The 16,119-nt window shown below is 42.0% G+C and overlaps 1 protein-coding gene and 1 long non-coding RNA gene across 3 annotated transcripts in view; both read right to left on the reverse strand.

Moving 5' to 3' along the window:
- The window catches only part of METTL25 (methyltransferase like 25), a gene marked incomplete at its 5' end in the record, with an annotated part of 49,810 nt that overhangs the window by 11,903 nt on the left and 21,788 nt on the right, over positions 1-16,119 (reverse strand). For both annotated transcript variants that reach the window (XM_081211242.1, XM_081211241.1), the window contains 3 exons: positions 159-232; positions 3,289-3,318; positions 4,813-4,907. In XM_081211242.1, the coding sequence (XP_081067368.1) occupies positions 159-232; positions 3,289-3,318; positions 4,813-4,907 (199 nt within the window). The remainder of the gene's footprint in view (positions 1-158; positions 233-3,288; positions 3,319-4,812; positions 4,908-16,119) is intronic.
- On the reverse strand, positions 11,708-16,118 carry LOC308596350. The gene is made up of 3 exons (XR_014012480.1): positions 14,976-16,118; positions 13,755-14,896; positions 11,708-12,369 (listed from the first exon to the last, which is right to left on the reverse strand). It is a non-coding gene; the product is annotated as an uncharacterized lncRNA (long non-coding RNA).

A 16,119-nucleotide genomic window follows, 5' to 3' on the forward strand; every position in this document is an offset into this window, starting at 1 on the left:
ATTTACAGACCCACTGTCAAAGAGATACTGTCAGCTATCTATGAAAGAGTTGCTGATCTTTCAATACATGCATTCTTCTCAGGTTTCGCCACCACTGCAAGTAAAAAAAGGAGGCAAAAGTTGTTCTTCCTTAACAATATGAAATTATAGCATACTACCTTCTTTTGACTCCATAAAATTCTTCTACAATAACCTGGAGGACAGCTCGATAAAACAAGGATTCTGTAGGCAGCTGCAAGGAATCAAACAGCAGGGTATTAAGTTGGAAGCAGACACCGCAACTAGAACAACGAAAACAGTTGGCTGTCTTCAACTAATTACTGGTTTCTGTTCATTCCACCTAGTGTTACTAGTATGTCTCTTGTTCCCAAGTTAAAGTGTTGTTCTTTAGAAATGTAACGCTGTAACCATAATTGTTGGAAAAAATAAACACAGGAAACAGCAAGCACTGAATGGGGCTGAGGAGCAGGCTAGAGGAAAACAGTAAGCCCCATAGGCCAAATTATGCTATTTGTTATGTTGGTTTTACTGCAGAAATGTACCCATTTAGGATTAATCTGGTTCTCTAAAGTCAGAGGGAAAACATTTTGCAAGTTTTCAATGCACTTTCTACCCCCTAACAACTTCATCTTCTTTCCCCAATACACACAGAAACTCCTGTGCTTCTACAAACAGTGCAATGTGCTGAAGAGCTTCATACCTTTAAGAATGAACTATGTGTTTACATAAGAATAGGCAATACTTGCACCTCTTTAAAATGCACGGCCAAATTTATCCCCTGTGTAAACTCCACTGGGCTAACGGCTTTGCAGCAGGGACACACTGGTCTGTAAATCTGGTGTGCTGAACAGTCATGTGGCTTGTGTACATATACCAAAAGGGATGATAAATGGTGCTGTAATGATTTAAAGTATCCACAAAAAGAATTTAGATGGAGATTTGAAAACAAAGAATACTGAGTGCCTTGCCAGAACCAAGAATTTGTAATAAATCAAAGCAAATCCTCCCAATACTTTCCCATGTTTATATCTCCAGTTGTATATAACTAATATTGAAGAGAAAATCCACTGATGGTTCAATGGCCCACGTTAGGAAGCCATTTCAATCTGACCACTGTGCTTCTAGTTAAATGTCAGAAAATTAATTGCATGATGTACAACCTGGCTTTATGTTACGTTAATATTTGCCCATAAACTAAAATTTCAGTAATATATAATTCTTACGGAAGAATCTGGACTTGCAGCAATACATTGTAAGAAAATAAAGGCAGCTACCCAACTGTAAAAACTGAAAGTGGAAAAGCCATGCTAGTCTCTTTTAAAAAAGGTTTATGAACGCTGACTACATTACTAGAAAAGACACTGGTGCAAGATTCTGAAAGAAAAGAACACTGTGAGATGCCCAGCTAAACAGAATTTCTTCACTAAGCAGGTCTCCATTGTTCCGTAAACGCAATGAGCCAGCTTAAATTGCCAAATTTCCCCCCACAAATGTACACAAGCAGTGTTTTCTGGGCACAGTTCAAAGTGCTGGTTATGACCTTCAAAGCCTTATATGACTTGGGACCAGGTTATCTGAAAGGCATCATCTCCCATACAAGCCCACCCAGGTTTTAAGATCCTTGAGAAAGACCTTTCTTTCTAGCCTGCCAACATCGAAAGCACATTTGGCTGCTCCCCGGCTCTGGAACTCTTTATCAAGAGAGGCCTGGCGAGCTCAGTCTCTGATGACCTTCTGCCGGCAGCAAAGACATTTTTATTTAGACAGACATTTGGCCCATAAATTGGTATGCAAATATGCTGTAGTGGGTTTTAACTGGTTGCCTTTATTGATGTTTAACTTACTCTCTCTATATGTACTTGTATGCTATTGCTGTTTTATTGCATTTGTATTATTGTCTACCACCTTGAGAGAAGGCAAGATATGTATGTAATAAATGATAACAATAAAGAATACATAGCCACATGGCAAAAGGTTGCAGAGGTTGTGGTGGTGATGGATAGGGGACTTTTCCAAGCAGCTGTAATCAGAGTTAGCAGACAGGAGTTCAAGATGTATTGTGTTTACTACTTCCAAACGGTCAAATATATAAGCAAATAGAGAGCCAGTGTGGTGTAGTGGTTAAGAGCGGTAGTCTCGTAATCTGGGGAACCGGGTTCGCATCTCCGCTCCTCCACATGCAGCTGCTGGGTGACCTTGGGCCAGTCACACTTCTTTGAAGTCTCTCAGCCCCACTCACCTCACAGAGTGTTTGTTGTGGGGGAGGAAGGGAAAGGAGAATGTTAGCCACTTTGAGACTCCTGAAGGGGAGTGAAAGGCGGGATATCAAATCCAAACTCCTCCTCCTCTTCTTCTTCTTCTTCAAATAGAAGAATCTGGCAGTGTAAACCAACCTCAACTGACACCTATTCCATAATAAGTCGCATCACAATAATGAAATGTGAGTCACAAAAATGTGTTCCACGGAGAGTGCACTTTCAGCCGTCTGTAAATCTTAAAAGTGTTTTTGGCCTGTCCTGTCTTACCATGGGTTCTTTAAGAAAGCATGCCGTGTTTTTAAGTAGACGAAGATTAAGTCACAGTTCCACAAAACGTAAGGCTTTACTTGGGAAGAGCTCCACAGCCAGCAACCATGAGCAAGCAGGGACAAGACTGACGCAGAGGAAAGAAGCTCATAAAGGGTATCATTAGATGCAACTCTAATCCAAATGAACTTTTGGAAAGAGAGGACTGAATGCAGAACGGGTTGCAATTAGGTCAAAAGCTTTTGTTGGATAACAAAGAACTCTTGATTGTCAAAGGATCAATTAAACTTCATATTTTCCATGGATACACCTTTGGACTCAGAAAAAGAGATTGTATTTTAAATTTGCATGAGGCAGAAAAGAAACCAGTTTACAATGAGACTGTAATCCTCAACCCGGTTATTCAGTAGCCCTGAAGAATTTCTCTGGACTTCAAATGAGGCTACTACAATGAAAGAGGCTGATAGAGGAATGAAACGCGAGACATTCAGAGTACTTTTAATGTATGCTCTTGCTATTTAAATCACTCTTAATTAACTGGAGAAAATTATGTTTTATCATTGCTCCATGAAGACCAGGCAATAAAAGTGCAATTTCATGGTGCTGATGCAGAATATCAATCTGCCTCCAATTCAAGCTTTGCTGTTTGCTAACTCTCCAATTCCAGCAAACGAGAAGTTCAGCACAAGGTCATGTATTCAAAGTATTCAAAGTGAGAAAACAGCTTTGTCATTGGAAGGGTTAAATACACAACATTACTCACCACTTGGCCAACAGCAACTCGTTCCAGAGCCTTCAAAGAGAAAAAGAGAAAATACTGATGTGTTTATTCTTCAATCTGAACATATCATAAACATAATTCATTAAAGGGGTGGGGGAATAACAGAATATATGACCAAAATGTGTGTGCTCGCATCTATCACATGTTATTTAAGAATGTAATCATGGGATTCACAATTACAATGAAACGTATAAATATATTTCTGCAAATATCTGAGATGATACTTGGCTGTACATTTTTAATTAAAAAATTGAATTCGATGAGCACTTCATTTTAGTCTACAATGCACCTAAAATGGTAATGGATTATCAGGTATGCCGGAAAACTATGAAAAGGAACGGAGAAGACTTTAAAGAACTGTTGGGATACAAATTCAAATCTCCAAAAAGATTAGAAATATCCCTTCTATTAATACGTACACTGAATAAAACCTTTAAATGCAAAGGGCTGGTTCACACGTAATGATAAACCATGGTTTAGTGCTACATTCACAAGCAGGAACAAGCCTAAGTAAAACACATGGTTGTCATATTTTTCCCCCATTGCGCACAGGAAAAACAGAAGTAAACATGGCTTCCCTGATTAGGCACCCAGTAAATAAGTAGCAAGGTGGGGGGGAGGAGAATGTGGGGCAAAGTGATAGGAGGAGAAAAGGGATGCAGACCATCCTCAGCCTGCTGAAGAAAAGCCGGCTAAGATGCAGGGGAAGCCAAATCTGTCTGAATATGTTTAAAGGGATTATGCAAACTGAGACAGAGGCTTAGCAAGTCGAAAGGGACAAAGACTGAGGTTCATAAGAAGATCACATAAGGATCAAATGCACATTTGGTTCAAAGTAAAGATATGTTGCTTGGGATTGGACTAGCACTGCAGCCAGAAGCAGGGGGCAGTTCTAATATTCAGACCTGCTTAGCACACGGCAGACTCTGCTAACCCAGTTTAATTCGTAGCTAGCATCTGTGAGAATAGCAAAAGCACGTAAATTAAAATTTTAGTAGGTTAAGAAAGGAGGAGATGGTGGGGAGATTGAAGACAAAACACAGTGGGCATCCAAGATAAATGTCCCTAGAAATCCGAATCCATGTTATGCCATCTCACCATGTCACGAGGCGGTGCATTTGAACTGAAGAAACATTGCACGTAAAGCTATCTTGTTAAAAAGGGATTGAGAGTCTACTCTGACTTTGTAGCCAGGCAGTCATTTTTGCTACGCTTAGTTGTGATATCCAACAAAGACTAGTGAAATCAGCGATGGGGCTGCCATGGATTTCTGCCCTTTAGACAATTGTCAGGACCTTCTACTCTGTGCCACATCTCATCTGAGCTCAAAGAAACCAAGCTGTGCCCAAATTTTCATATGGGCCCATCAACTAACCATGAATACACCACTAATGGTGTTATTCTGCACTGCCTGATATTTAAGAGACAAATCCAGGTCTGCAAGCAAAACACAACAAATTCCATCACATGTAGATACATTTTGGGGTATGTGGAAAGAAACTGTACCAAACAGGCTGCCATTCTGGCATTGCGACCACAGAACCAGCCCTCTTCCTTTAAATACCGGCTCATGGGAAAACCCAGTGTTCTGTGAAGGACATCTGTAAAACAAAGAGAAACAATACAGAAACAGTGTAAATAGGCTGCTGAGAATACACTAGAGCATTGAAAGAGATTTTTAAATGCTACCTAGTTTAACAATTCAAAACAGCAGTTTGAGAGAGATATCTTTCCTGGTGAATACCATTTGCCTAAGGGCCTACATCTAAAAATCCTTATATTTTCTCAAGGTAAGCTATTATTTCCATTCTAAATTAAATCCCTCTTGTAATAGGATCCTCTAAAAAACAACAACAACCTAGTACATCATTTACATGGTGCAGCACAGACAATTTATAATAAGATTTCAGCAAACTAACCTAGAATGACGGTTGTTGTTTTAATATATTAGGTGCATTGCCAAGAATCTCATTTCAGCTAGTATTTTCCACATGTCCCCAAACTATGTGATTTGCTTTGCGCTGCTGGTGACTAAGCAATGAGCACATGCTCACTGCACACGAACAGAAAAAGGAAACCTTGGTGAAGACTGGCTGCCCTCATTGAGAAACTATTACTAGTATGCATGAGATCAAGGAGTTTGAGAACCCCAGATGCGTGCTAACACCTGATTATCTACCTGATCATTTGCCAACAACTAACACAGGCATGAGTTTCTGTTTAGTCTTCTTCAGCCCTGGTGAAAACAAAAGCCTTCTTCTCCAACTGGCACTGTTCCACTTTTAACTTAATAATTAGCTATTTACATAAGGTTAAACATCATCACCTCTGGTTCTCACATGAGACATTTATCTGTACAACTGCATGGTGTGGGCCCACAAAATGGAAAATTATTTGGGCAGCTGAGCAAGACTGGGTAAGAAACAGGAGTGCTCATGACAAACGGATGTGAGAGAGGGACTGCTGGAGACAAATCAATAAGTTGGCCACAGAAGGGAGGAAAACGAGGCAAGCGTCTGAGCGCTGGCTCAATATATATTGATGCGCACACATTCAAGAAAACAAAAGATTTTTAATGGAACATTTAGAAGAAAATTCAAAAAAAATGCTCAGGTACACTTAACTACTTACTAACAATGCCATTAGAGCACAGCTCCTTTGCTACTATTGTTTAGGGTGGGGATATTTAATCTGTCACTCAGGGGATGCATCTGGCCCACCAAGCTCTATTTCCCAGTTGAGAGCCAGCAAATAGATCTTGGCTCTAAACCCCACAGCACTGAGAGCAAAGATAAAGCCTTCTGCCTGTTCTTTCATAAAGACAAGGCACTGTTTCCAGCTACCTCATCGAGGCTATGGAGTGGGAAATGCTGATTGTGCGTATGTGAAACCACATGCATGTGTGTGTATGTGAGAGAGCGAGAGAGCACTGTGTGCCCGAATGCCTGGCATATGTGTAGTATATGCACAACTGTGCATGTATGGTAAGCATATGCTGGATGTGTGGTTTGTGTGCGCATGCACATACACTTATGCACTAACCATGCCCAGTGTAGGAAGCTGCCCTTGGAGGGACGGCTGACCAAAAAAGGCTAGCCACTCCTACCTTAGGGAAGCAGGCCAGAATTGCAAACTATATTTTGAAATTACAGTTTGTCCATGTTTATGTTAGCAAGTCACTTCTCCGTTGCTGATATGTGGCTGGAAAGTCACATGTCACCATTTACTTTCCTGAGCTGGGAAAGTCTGAGGGCGGAAGTTACATCTTATCTATTCTGTTATGTTGTGCTGTTGCACTGTGTTTTTTTCTCTCCGTCTGCTGAAGAAGAGAGCAGGCGCCATTATGATTTGTCCTATAAATATGGCAAAATAAATCTAAAAATGCTCACATTCAAGCTTCCAGTCGTCACTGCAGACTCTGCTGATTAATACCGTGCACAGGATCATCCGACCTGTGTTGCCGAGCGCTCCAGGATGAAGATTGATATCCATCCCAGGGGAGCATAACCCCGGACAATGCCCAGAGAGGTTTGTCTCATACCGGGGGCAGTAGGAGGCCCAGGGCATGTTATGGACAGTTTAGACACAAGAAGTAACTGCTTCCAATCTCCTCGCGAGAAAGGGGAGTGTGCAAGCCCTGAGGTTTGCACATTAAGGGTGTGTTCACACTACAGTTTACTGTGGCTTCGGCAGGCTCCCACCACTGCTTTTTTTTAAAGCCGGGTTCACATGACGGTAGCACAATCCATCGGTATCCAGTTGCTTTCAGAGAAATACTCCTCTTTGATGAGCTTTTTTCCTCCAGCCAGCTTCGAAAATGGAAACTGTCACTTCCATTGTGGTGCGAGCGGTTTAGGCAGGTCTTGCACATGCGCGGATGAAAGCTTCACTGACTTGGGAGTTCCACATGGGGAAACAAATCACGGAGCAAAGACATCCCTGCCCCCCTCTCTGATGTGAACAGCGGTGGGAGAAAGCGACTTGGAAATGCAGTGGGGAGGAAACGACCTCACAGTGTTTCAAACTGCTAATGTGAACACAGCCTAAATCATAGTTAAGTGTCACGCTTGAACTGCTCAGTGTGATGTGGTTTCTCCTATCTTCCCACTCCAAAGTTGGAAAGGGAGAGGTTTTTTGCCTGCTGCAGAGAGTGGATTTTCCAGAGTCTTTTTTAATCCTGTATTTCATCAGAGGAAAGTGTGTGTGTGTGTGTGTGTGTGAGAGAGAGAGAGAGAGAGAGAGACTTTTTTTAAAAAAAGATTATTAACAAAGATAAGCATTTACTTTGGAACTGCCGCACTCCAGTGGAGATATTTTGAGGTAAGTGGCTAAAGAAGTACAACTTTCCCATCTACAAAACTACTTGGCAATAAATGCATAGAACTTACCTTGACCCTAGAAGTATATATAGGGATAGTAAACCACTTAGCAGAAGGCTGACAGGCAGCTATTCAGAGCAGGCTTGTCTGAAGCCAAAATGCATTCAGAACTAGAGCAAGTATACTGCAGCAGTTTTGATTTTCATTGTTAACACCTGGCTATTTTTTCAGGCATTTATGGATTGTTAATTCTGCTCTGTGTTTTAAAATTGTTATTTGTTGTTTAGCTGTCGTTTCATTAATTGAACGATTGCTTTCAATGTATTGTTGTGCCCAACCTGAGATCCATTTGATATAGAGTGGGTTATAAATATTTTAATTAAGAAACCCCCACCTTTTTACATAAATGAAAGAGCAACAAAAAATTCTGATTGAAAGCATCTTGCAGTTTGTAGTATTAAGCAGCACAAAGGTGGAATCTGAGGATAAAGGTGTTATAGGATATTAATTGTATCAGTAAAAGCACAGGATTCCTGATCGCTTGCATCCCGCTTGCTTTTCTTGTATATTGAAGTTCCATAATGCACAAATATTTACAATTTTATTTTTCATCTCATGTGTGTGAATAAAGAAAAATCAAAATGTTTAGGCTTCATTTCTAACCACTATAGAGAAGCAATGGAATACACCCTAAGGGCAAGGCCTAAAAAAGGTGACAAACCTGCCAAGAGATATACAGTGGTGCCTCGCAAGACGAAATTAATCCGTTCCACGAGTCTCTTCGTCTAGCGGTTTTTTCGTCTTGCGAAGCAACCCTATTAGCGGCTTAGCGGATTAGCGCTATTAGCGGTTTAGCGGCTATTAAAGGATTAGCGGATTAGCAGCTAAAAGGCTATTAGCGGCTTAGAAAAAGGGGGGGGGGGGAGCGAAAAAAAATCGGAACACTTGCAAGACGTTTTCGTCTTGCAAAGCAAGCCCATAGGGAAAATCATCTTGTGAAGCAGCTCAAAAACGGAAAACCCTTTCGTCTAGCGGGTTTTCTGTCTTGCGAGGCATTCGTCTTGCGGGGCACCACTGTAACTGACTGACAATCTGAAACAGCTGTCAGTGTAAGGTAATTACCCAGGGCTTGCTAAACACACTGGAAAATCTCTGTATTTATCACACTTATTCACAGGGACTGCTCCATAATTTTCGCCTAAGATAAACAGTGAAGAGTGACTTGATATGGAACCTAATACTCATATGCAGTGGAATTCACAAGGCTGGCACCAACAGCATGTCAGCTATTTAATTATAAAGATTACTACCTCGGAGATAGTCACCCAAAATTGTGTTCATGCTTGGCTTGTTTATAGCGTACAACTATGCTTTTTTTAAAAAAAGTCGTTGTCTTCTTCCATATTTATTTATACCCCACCTTTTTCCCTGATAGGGACTCAAGGCAGCTTACGGATAACAGAGAAAGAAGAACTTATTGCCTTTTTATTGTTTACTTAGAAGTAGATTCTATGTTGGACAATAAAGCACACCAATTATGAGTTAAGTGCTAGTGTGTCATTACTGTAACAAGTATTAACCCCGCAAAAGTTTAAAAACAAACACATAGAACTTTGGTGACAATCCAACACCAAGTTAGATATGTGTGAAAGCTAGTATGATGATGATGATGATGATTAGTATTAGTATTATCATCATCATCACCACCACCACCACCATCACCATCAAGAAAAACAACAAGAAGCTGGCTTACAGATAAAATAGGAAAACTAAAAAATTAAATCCATGAGCTTAACTGAATGACCTTTAATTATGCTCTGAAAGATATATTTTTTTAAATCAAGGAAACAAGAATAAATAAATAAATAAATGTGGTACAGCATGAGGAGGACAGGAGTCCTAATAATCTGCTGACTTTCATTTGAAAATAAATAAGGCAAGTTTATCCCTGTTGAAATATTACAGAAAAAGAAGAATGGCCTAGTAAAATTCAACCACCACCTCAGCCTCAAACACAAATGAGTGGCATGAATCACTTCCCAGACAGTACAGTACCTTCATGACATAACATTAGAGAAGTCCTAAAGATACACGGACTAACTTTAGGGCAATTTGAATTCCAGTGATTGGGTCATGAAAGCCATAGAAGAACATATGACATGCACTGTTCATGAGTCTTTCTGTTACCACCCTGTTTCATCAATCTGGAAAGGTAGCCCATCTAAGAGAAGGAAAGCTCTGGTGATAAACCTCTGAGGTCTTGCAGCTATACTCATTGGTGAGAAAGGCTTCAGGAGTAAACCCTAGGGAACAATTTGTACTTGCTGCCTTGTGGGACATCTTCGGGAAAAGTAAAGGCTAAGGAGTAAAACCCTACACAAATCTGGAGTGGAGTCCCTAAGACGGTAGGATAGATCCTTGTACATCTCCTTCCGCAACTCTGGGAGCCAAGCTGGTGCCAAACGTATTGCTCTGCTTTCCTTTGGACCACATCATTGACGCCAAGAGGGGGGTCTTGTCGTCTGGGCAGCCCAGGACCTCCATATGCAATGCCCAGGCTTGCACCCCAAGAAGGACACTTTGGTGCTGCAAACACAGATTCTCAAAACCCAGAAGCTAAGACCACACTACACAAAAAGTTATAATAAGAATTCCTATAGGAAAGACCCATTAGCCATCCTTCTTCTGTTTATTGCACTGATATATATATATATATATATATATATATATATATATATATACACATTAAATAAGCTGCTTTATACACAAATATAAAGAGAAGTTATGGAAAAGTAAAGAGATTTTGAAACGATGCCTGGAAGACACAAAATGTTTTCTATGAAAAAGATGAATGGGTAAGTAATATGACAGGTCTGTTACAAGATCTTGCATACTAAGTATATGCAATTAATCACTGTAATTATGCATTCAGACAGAAAAGGTGACTTCTTATCGCTGAAATATTAAGTATTTAAGTTATGAGAACTGGGATTGGGACACTATGGCACACATATCCTACACAGAAGTGCTAATGGACTAGATTTCTTTAAGTTGTTTAAAAACACTTCAGTCTAGGCATAAAACAGAAGGCTGAGCAGCACAGAAGTTGCACTGAAAGTGAAACCCGGCTTTCATTGGGGCTCCCAAATGGCAACATTATGCACATCTACTTCTTAAGTATTACAAACAGGTTTCTCTAGATCTTTATTTTATTTGGCTCTGGGTATATTTCATACTCAGAAAGCAGCCACCATTACAGGACTTGGGAGGCAGATTATATTATTTCGTTATGAGATCGTATTGTTGTTTTATTGACAGATTCACCCTAGAATCATAGAATTATAGAGTTGGAAGAGACCACAAGGGCCATCGAGTCCAACCCCCTGCCAAGCAGGAAACCCTGCTCTAGAGGATTCTCCAATCTGAGCCCTGTCCAGAGTTGTCAAGGATGCTGTTGTGAAACCATACCACTGAGAACGTCACTCAAGATGGAACAAGAACTGGGAAGATTACATCAGCGGCATTTTTTTTGGTCTGTGCATTTGAACAGGTTTTACTAATAAGAAGATGGGATCACAACCAACCAGCACTAAATGTCAGGAGTGCTCTGATGGTGTTTCCTGCTTGGCAGGGGGTTGGACTCAATGGCCCTTGTGGTCTCTTCCAACTCTATGATTCTATGAAATGTCACACTTGGGTGAAAACCAAGAAGCACAGAAATATTTGTCCGTATTCATTCTGAGATTATAGAAAAATCTCTTTAAAAGATGTTCTACAACCATTTGTGTATTGCGTTCTGCATTAAAACGAATGCAATATCCTTTTAAATGATGGTTTGGGGAGCTATAAAGACACCAAACTATACAAGCCTTCATATGTATTTCATTTTTTAGCTGAGGTGAAAGTCTATACAAATCTTGTAGTGCTTTTAAGATTTAATTAAATACCTACAGAAGAACAGAAATGCAACTGTTTTGACGCCATACTCGTAGGTGGATTTCAGACTTTTTAGTTAGAAAATTAGTCACATATTCCATTATTCGGCCTTCACCCTTAATGTCCCCCCCCCCCCTGGTAAATAACTATGACTACAATCCACCTTCCACCAACACACATCCATCAAGCACTCTTGTTACCAACATTATCCACCTCTAGCATTGTTCTGATCATGTAAGATTCCTCCTCTAATCCGCACACTGGCTTCTTGGACACCCTGCACAAGCTTCTTTCATTAAAAATGGTTCACGGCCTCATCCCCATCTCCCCACTTTTATGTTCCAGCACAACTGTTCCCTTCACTCATCCAGCTGCATCATGCTTCAGTTGCCCAAAGGTCTCCTGCTCCTTCATATACGCCACCACACCAACTTCAAAACTCCTTGAAACTGTCCTTCAGAACAACTCAGTGTGACCAACTCCCTTACTTTGTTCAGGTCACTCCTCAAAACACGCTTATTCCAGGAAGCTGTTGTAAAGTAAGCTAAAGTACGTCTAGCCAATTAACACAAACTCTTCCTCTGCTTATCACTGCCTCAATCATCTGCTTGCTTTGGATAGCTATAAAGCTCTCTTTTCTTTTGGCAAAACTCTCATGTATAAAGATGACAAATATAGCTATACACAATCCACAAATACGGATATGGGTTTCCAGAGAATAGTGTATTTGCATTGGATATTTTTCAGTACGTGAATAAAAAAAAATCATTGCAGAGAGCCCAGCCAACGATAGTTCCAATTGGAGCATCTATGTACAGTGGTACCCCGCAAGACGAACGCCTCGCAAGACGGAAAACTCGCTAGACGAAAGGGTTTTCCGTTTTGGAGGCGCTTCGCAAAACGAATTTCCCTATGGGCTTGCTTCGCAAGACGAAAGCCCATAGGGAAATCTCCGGGGACCTCTTTTAAATGCTAGCGGTGGGGAGCAAAGCCTTTCCCCCCCCCACCGGCCTTCGGAAGAGGCCCAGGAAGGCTGGCGGGGGCCGAAAGGCTTTGCTCCCCAGCGCCAGCATTTTAAAAGCAGTCCGGGATAGCAGGGAAGCGCTTCCTGCTATCCCGGACGGCTTTTGAAGGCAGGAGAGATCCGCGAAGCCTGGGCGCGCTGATGTCAGCGTGCGCAGGCTTCTGCATGCCGGCAAGTCTCCGCCAGCAGCGGCAGCGCTGCCGCTGCTGGGGGAGAGATCCGCGAAGCCTGGGCGCGCTGCGCGCAGGCTTCGGCATGCCGGCAAGTCTCTGCCAGCAGCGGCAGCGCTGCCGCTGCTGGCGGAGAGGTCCGCGAAGCCTGGGCGCGCTGATGTCAATGCGCGCAGGCTTCGGCATGCCGGCAAGTCTCCGCCAGCAGCGGCAGCGCTGCCGCTGCTGGTGGAGAGGTCCGCGAAGCCTGGGCGCGCTGCGCGCAGGCTTCGGCATGCCGGCAAGTCTCCGCCAGCAGCGGCAGCGCTGCCGCTGCTGGCGGAGAGGTCCGCGTAGCCTGGGCGCGCTGCGCGCAGGCTTCGGCATGCCGGCAAGTCTCCGCCAGCAGCGGCAGCGCTGCCGCTGCTGGCGGAGAGGTCCGCGAAGCCTGGGCGCGCTGCGCGCAGGCTTCGGCATGCCGGCAAGTCTCCGCCAGCAGCGGCAGCGCTGCCGCTGCTGGGGGAGAGGTCCGCGAAGCCTGGGCCGGACAGCTTTTGAAGGCAGGCGGGGGGAGCAAAGACTTTCGCCCCCGCCAGCCTTCAGAAGAGGTCCAGGACCTCTTCTGAAGGCTGGCGGGGGGCAAAAGTCTTTGTCCCCCCTGCCTGCCTTCCCAGGGGCTTTTAAATCGCCCCGACAGTGGAGAAGTCCTCCGCTGTCCCGGGGCGATTTTAAAATGCCGCCCGCCAGCATTTTAAGATCGCCCCGGACAGCGGAGAAGTCCTCCGCTGTCCCAAGGTTTTTTAAAATGCTGGGGGTGGGAAGAAAAGCCCTTGTCCCCCCCCCCAGCCTTCAGAAGAGGTCGGGGGACAGACTGTCCCCGGACCTGGTCTGAAGTCGGTTTCCCTAGGAACGCATTAATTGATTTTCAATGCATTCCTATGGGAAACCGTGCATCGCAAGACGAAAAACTCGCAAGAAGAAAAAACTTGCGGAACGAATTAATTTCGTCTTGCGAGGCACCACTGTACTCTTTCAAGACACAATAAAAATACTGGACTTCATGTATTCAGTGAAGAAACGCCTTTATTTTAATGTATGCTTCAAGGGGCAAAAAGAAAGAAAGACTGAAACCGGAATTTTGAATTTCTTCTGTACTGTTTCTTCAATAAAACCCCTCTGTATTTTGAATTGGTCACTTGGGGGGGGGACTGTCAGAGAGCTATAGTGAAATTTAATAAGATAATGATTTTTAAATGTTTCAGCATACATATTAGTTAAAAACATCTGTTATTTCCTTTACAGCCATGTTTCAGATATCTCACAAATTGATTCAAACAATGCAAACATGTGCCATACAGCAATATTTAGAGATGGTATGGAAATGAAATCAAGTGCTTTGATCTTTTCTTTGGAGCACTTCATGAGTTGCCATGGTATCAAAGTCTCTTGCTTTTAGATTGATATTGTGGAAGACAGAAGTAGATTCTTTCATCATTTCAAGAGGGTCAGACATAAAAAACCCCTCAAGTTCTATATCAAACAATGCTTCTAAAAGAATGTGCAGTTCCTTTACATGTCAACGGAACTGAATTTCCAAACGAGGAACACAATCTAAATCTGAGCATGTATAGCTCAACTGATTTCAATCGGCTTGTGTGCGTCTGCCCTCTGGATCATAACCAAATAATCTTTCAACATGCCATGGATTTAGAATCTAATGTGAAACTCTAGCGATTCAAGAGCAGGTTAAAAGTGGAGGCCTGTTGTTTAGGGGTGGCTCAATGGTCTATCCGTGGCACTAGAGTCACCTCTGTGTTATAAGAGATAACCTGGCTCCAGTGACATGTCACCTTTGTTTGGATGACTGCAATGTCTTGGATGTGGAGCTGCCTTTGAAAATGATAGCTGGTACAAAATATGGCTGCTAAAGTATTAGCTAGAACTGTGTATTATGAGCCCAATAATTTATCTTCTCCAATCACAATGCAATGTGCTGGTTTTTCTTTTTAAAGCCCTCCATGGTTTGGGATCTTGGTGTGTGACATATCACCCCTTCCTACATGTGCACTGTCTCCCATTTCCTCTCTGACCCTGTGTGCCCCCCAAATCTGTTCCAGAGGGTCCCCCAACCCTCCAGAATTTTTTTAAGGGCATGTAGGATGCTGGAGGGGCCAGGAGTGGAAGTTTGATTGTGCACACCGAGATCTGCTGCACCAAAGGAGCTGCAGTGTTGAATAACACCCTCTGAAGTTAATGTGACTAAGTTAGTCTTGTCCATAAACATCAGTGATTCTACTCTGAGTACAATCAGCAACGGAAGCAATCCTTGGACATAAAAGCTTATGGCACAATAAATTGAAATGCTAAAGTTCATAATCTTTTGCTACAGGAAGCTAACACAACTACCCTTCTAGAATTCACATTTGTGCTTCAAGCAAGTCAACTTCACAGAAACTGGCATGCTGAAACTAACCATAGTTAAGATTACATAGCAACAGTTCTGGATCCAGATGATATGATAAGCTGCGAAAGCTTCCAAACTCCTCCCAGTCGCACAGGAGGAAGACTGGAGATGGGGAATACATAAACTCTAAGCTCACTATGGTTCATGCACATTGTGGTAAACTAATGGGTCTTGCAAACTAAATTAATGCAAATGTGTCTGAAATCTAAAGCCAAAGGTTGTTCTTTACTGTAATACTGAAGCATTATTATTTTAGTAATCTGCAAGATAATTCTGGGTAAGTTTTATATTTCCTATTTCAGATCATGTTTAACTAAGGGTATATACATATATAAAATCATTCTGTTCCCATAATGAAATTTTCTGGAACTATTTGCTCTCTAATTATACAAGTGTGCTGTTATCTACAAACCCATTAAACTTCTCTGTTTGTGCATTTACATACTTAAGGAGGTTAAACCAGTTTAAGTGGCAAGCACATTGACATCATAATCTTCCAACGCTTTCCTCCCAACTTGGCTTATGATTGTAAACAGCCACAGTATTTCCAAAGGCATAAACGCACAACTCACTGTATAATGAATCAGTGTGGTGTTACGGGTACACTGCTAACGGCAAAATCTGATATAAACGTTATGTGGATGGAAATATAATGATGAACAAAAACACATATTTTTAAGTGAAGCCAAGTAAAAACAGCTGTCTTTATAACCACATTAAAGCATTCTGTATTAATAAGCCTATGACCAAATATTACAAATATAAAAGAGAGTGGCAAAACAGGAAAGCCACAGGGCATGCAGAAGTGAGTCTTCCACAAGTCATAATGAAAAGCAGTAAGAAATGAGTCAATAAAAGAAACCCAAGACATTATTAATTAAACAGGTTTTTAAAAAAAGGACTCAGGTAGAAAAGGCTTGC

Source organism: Podarcis bocagei (assembly GCF_964188305.1).
Source record: "Podarcis bocagei genome assembly, chromosome: 10".
NCBI classification, from domain to species: domain Eukaryota; kingdom Metazoa; phylum Chordata; class Lepidosauria; order Squamata; family Lacertidae; genus Podarcis; species Podarcis bocagei.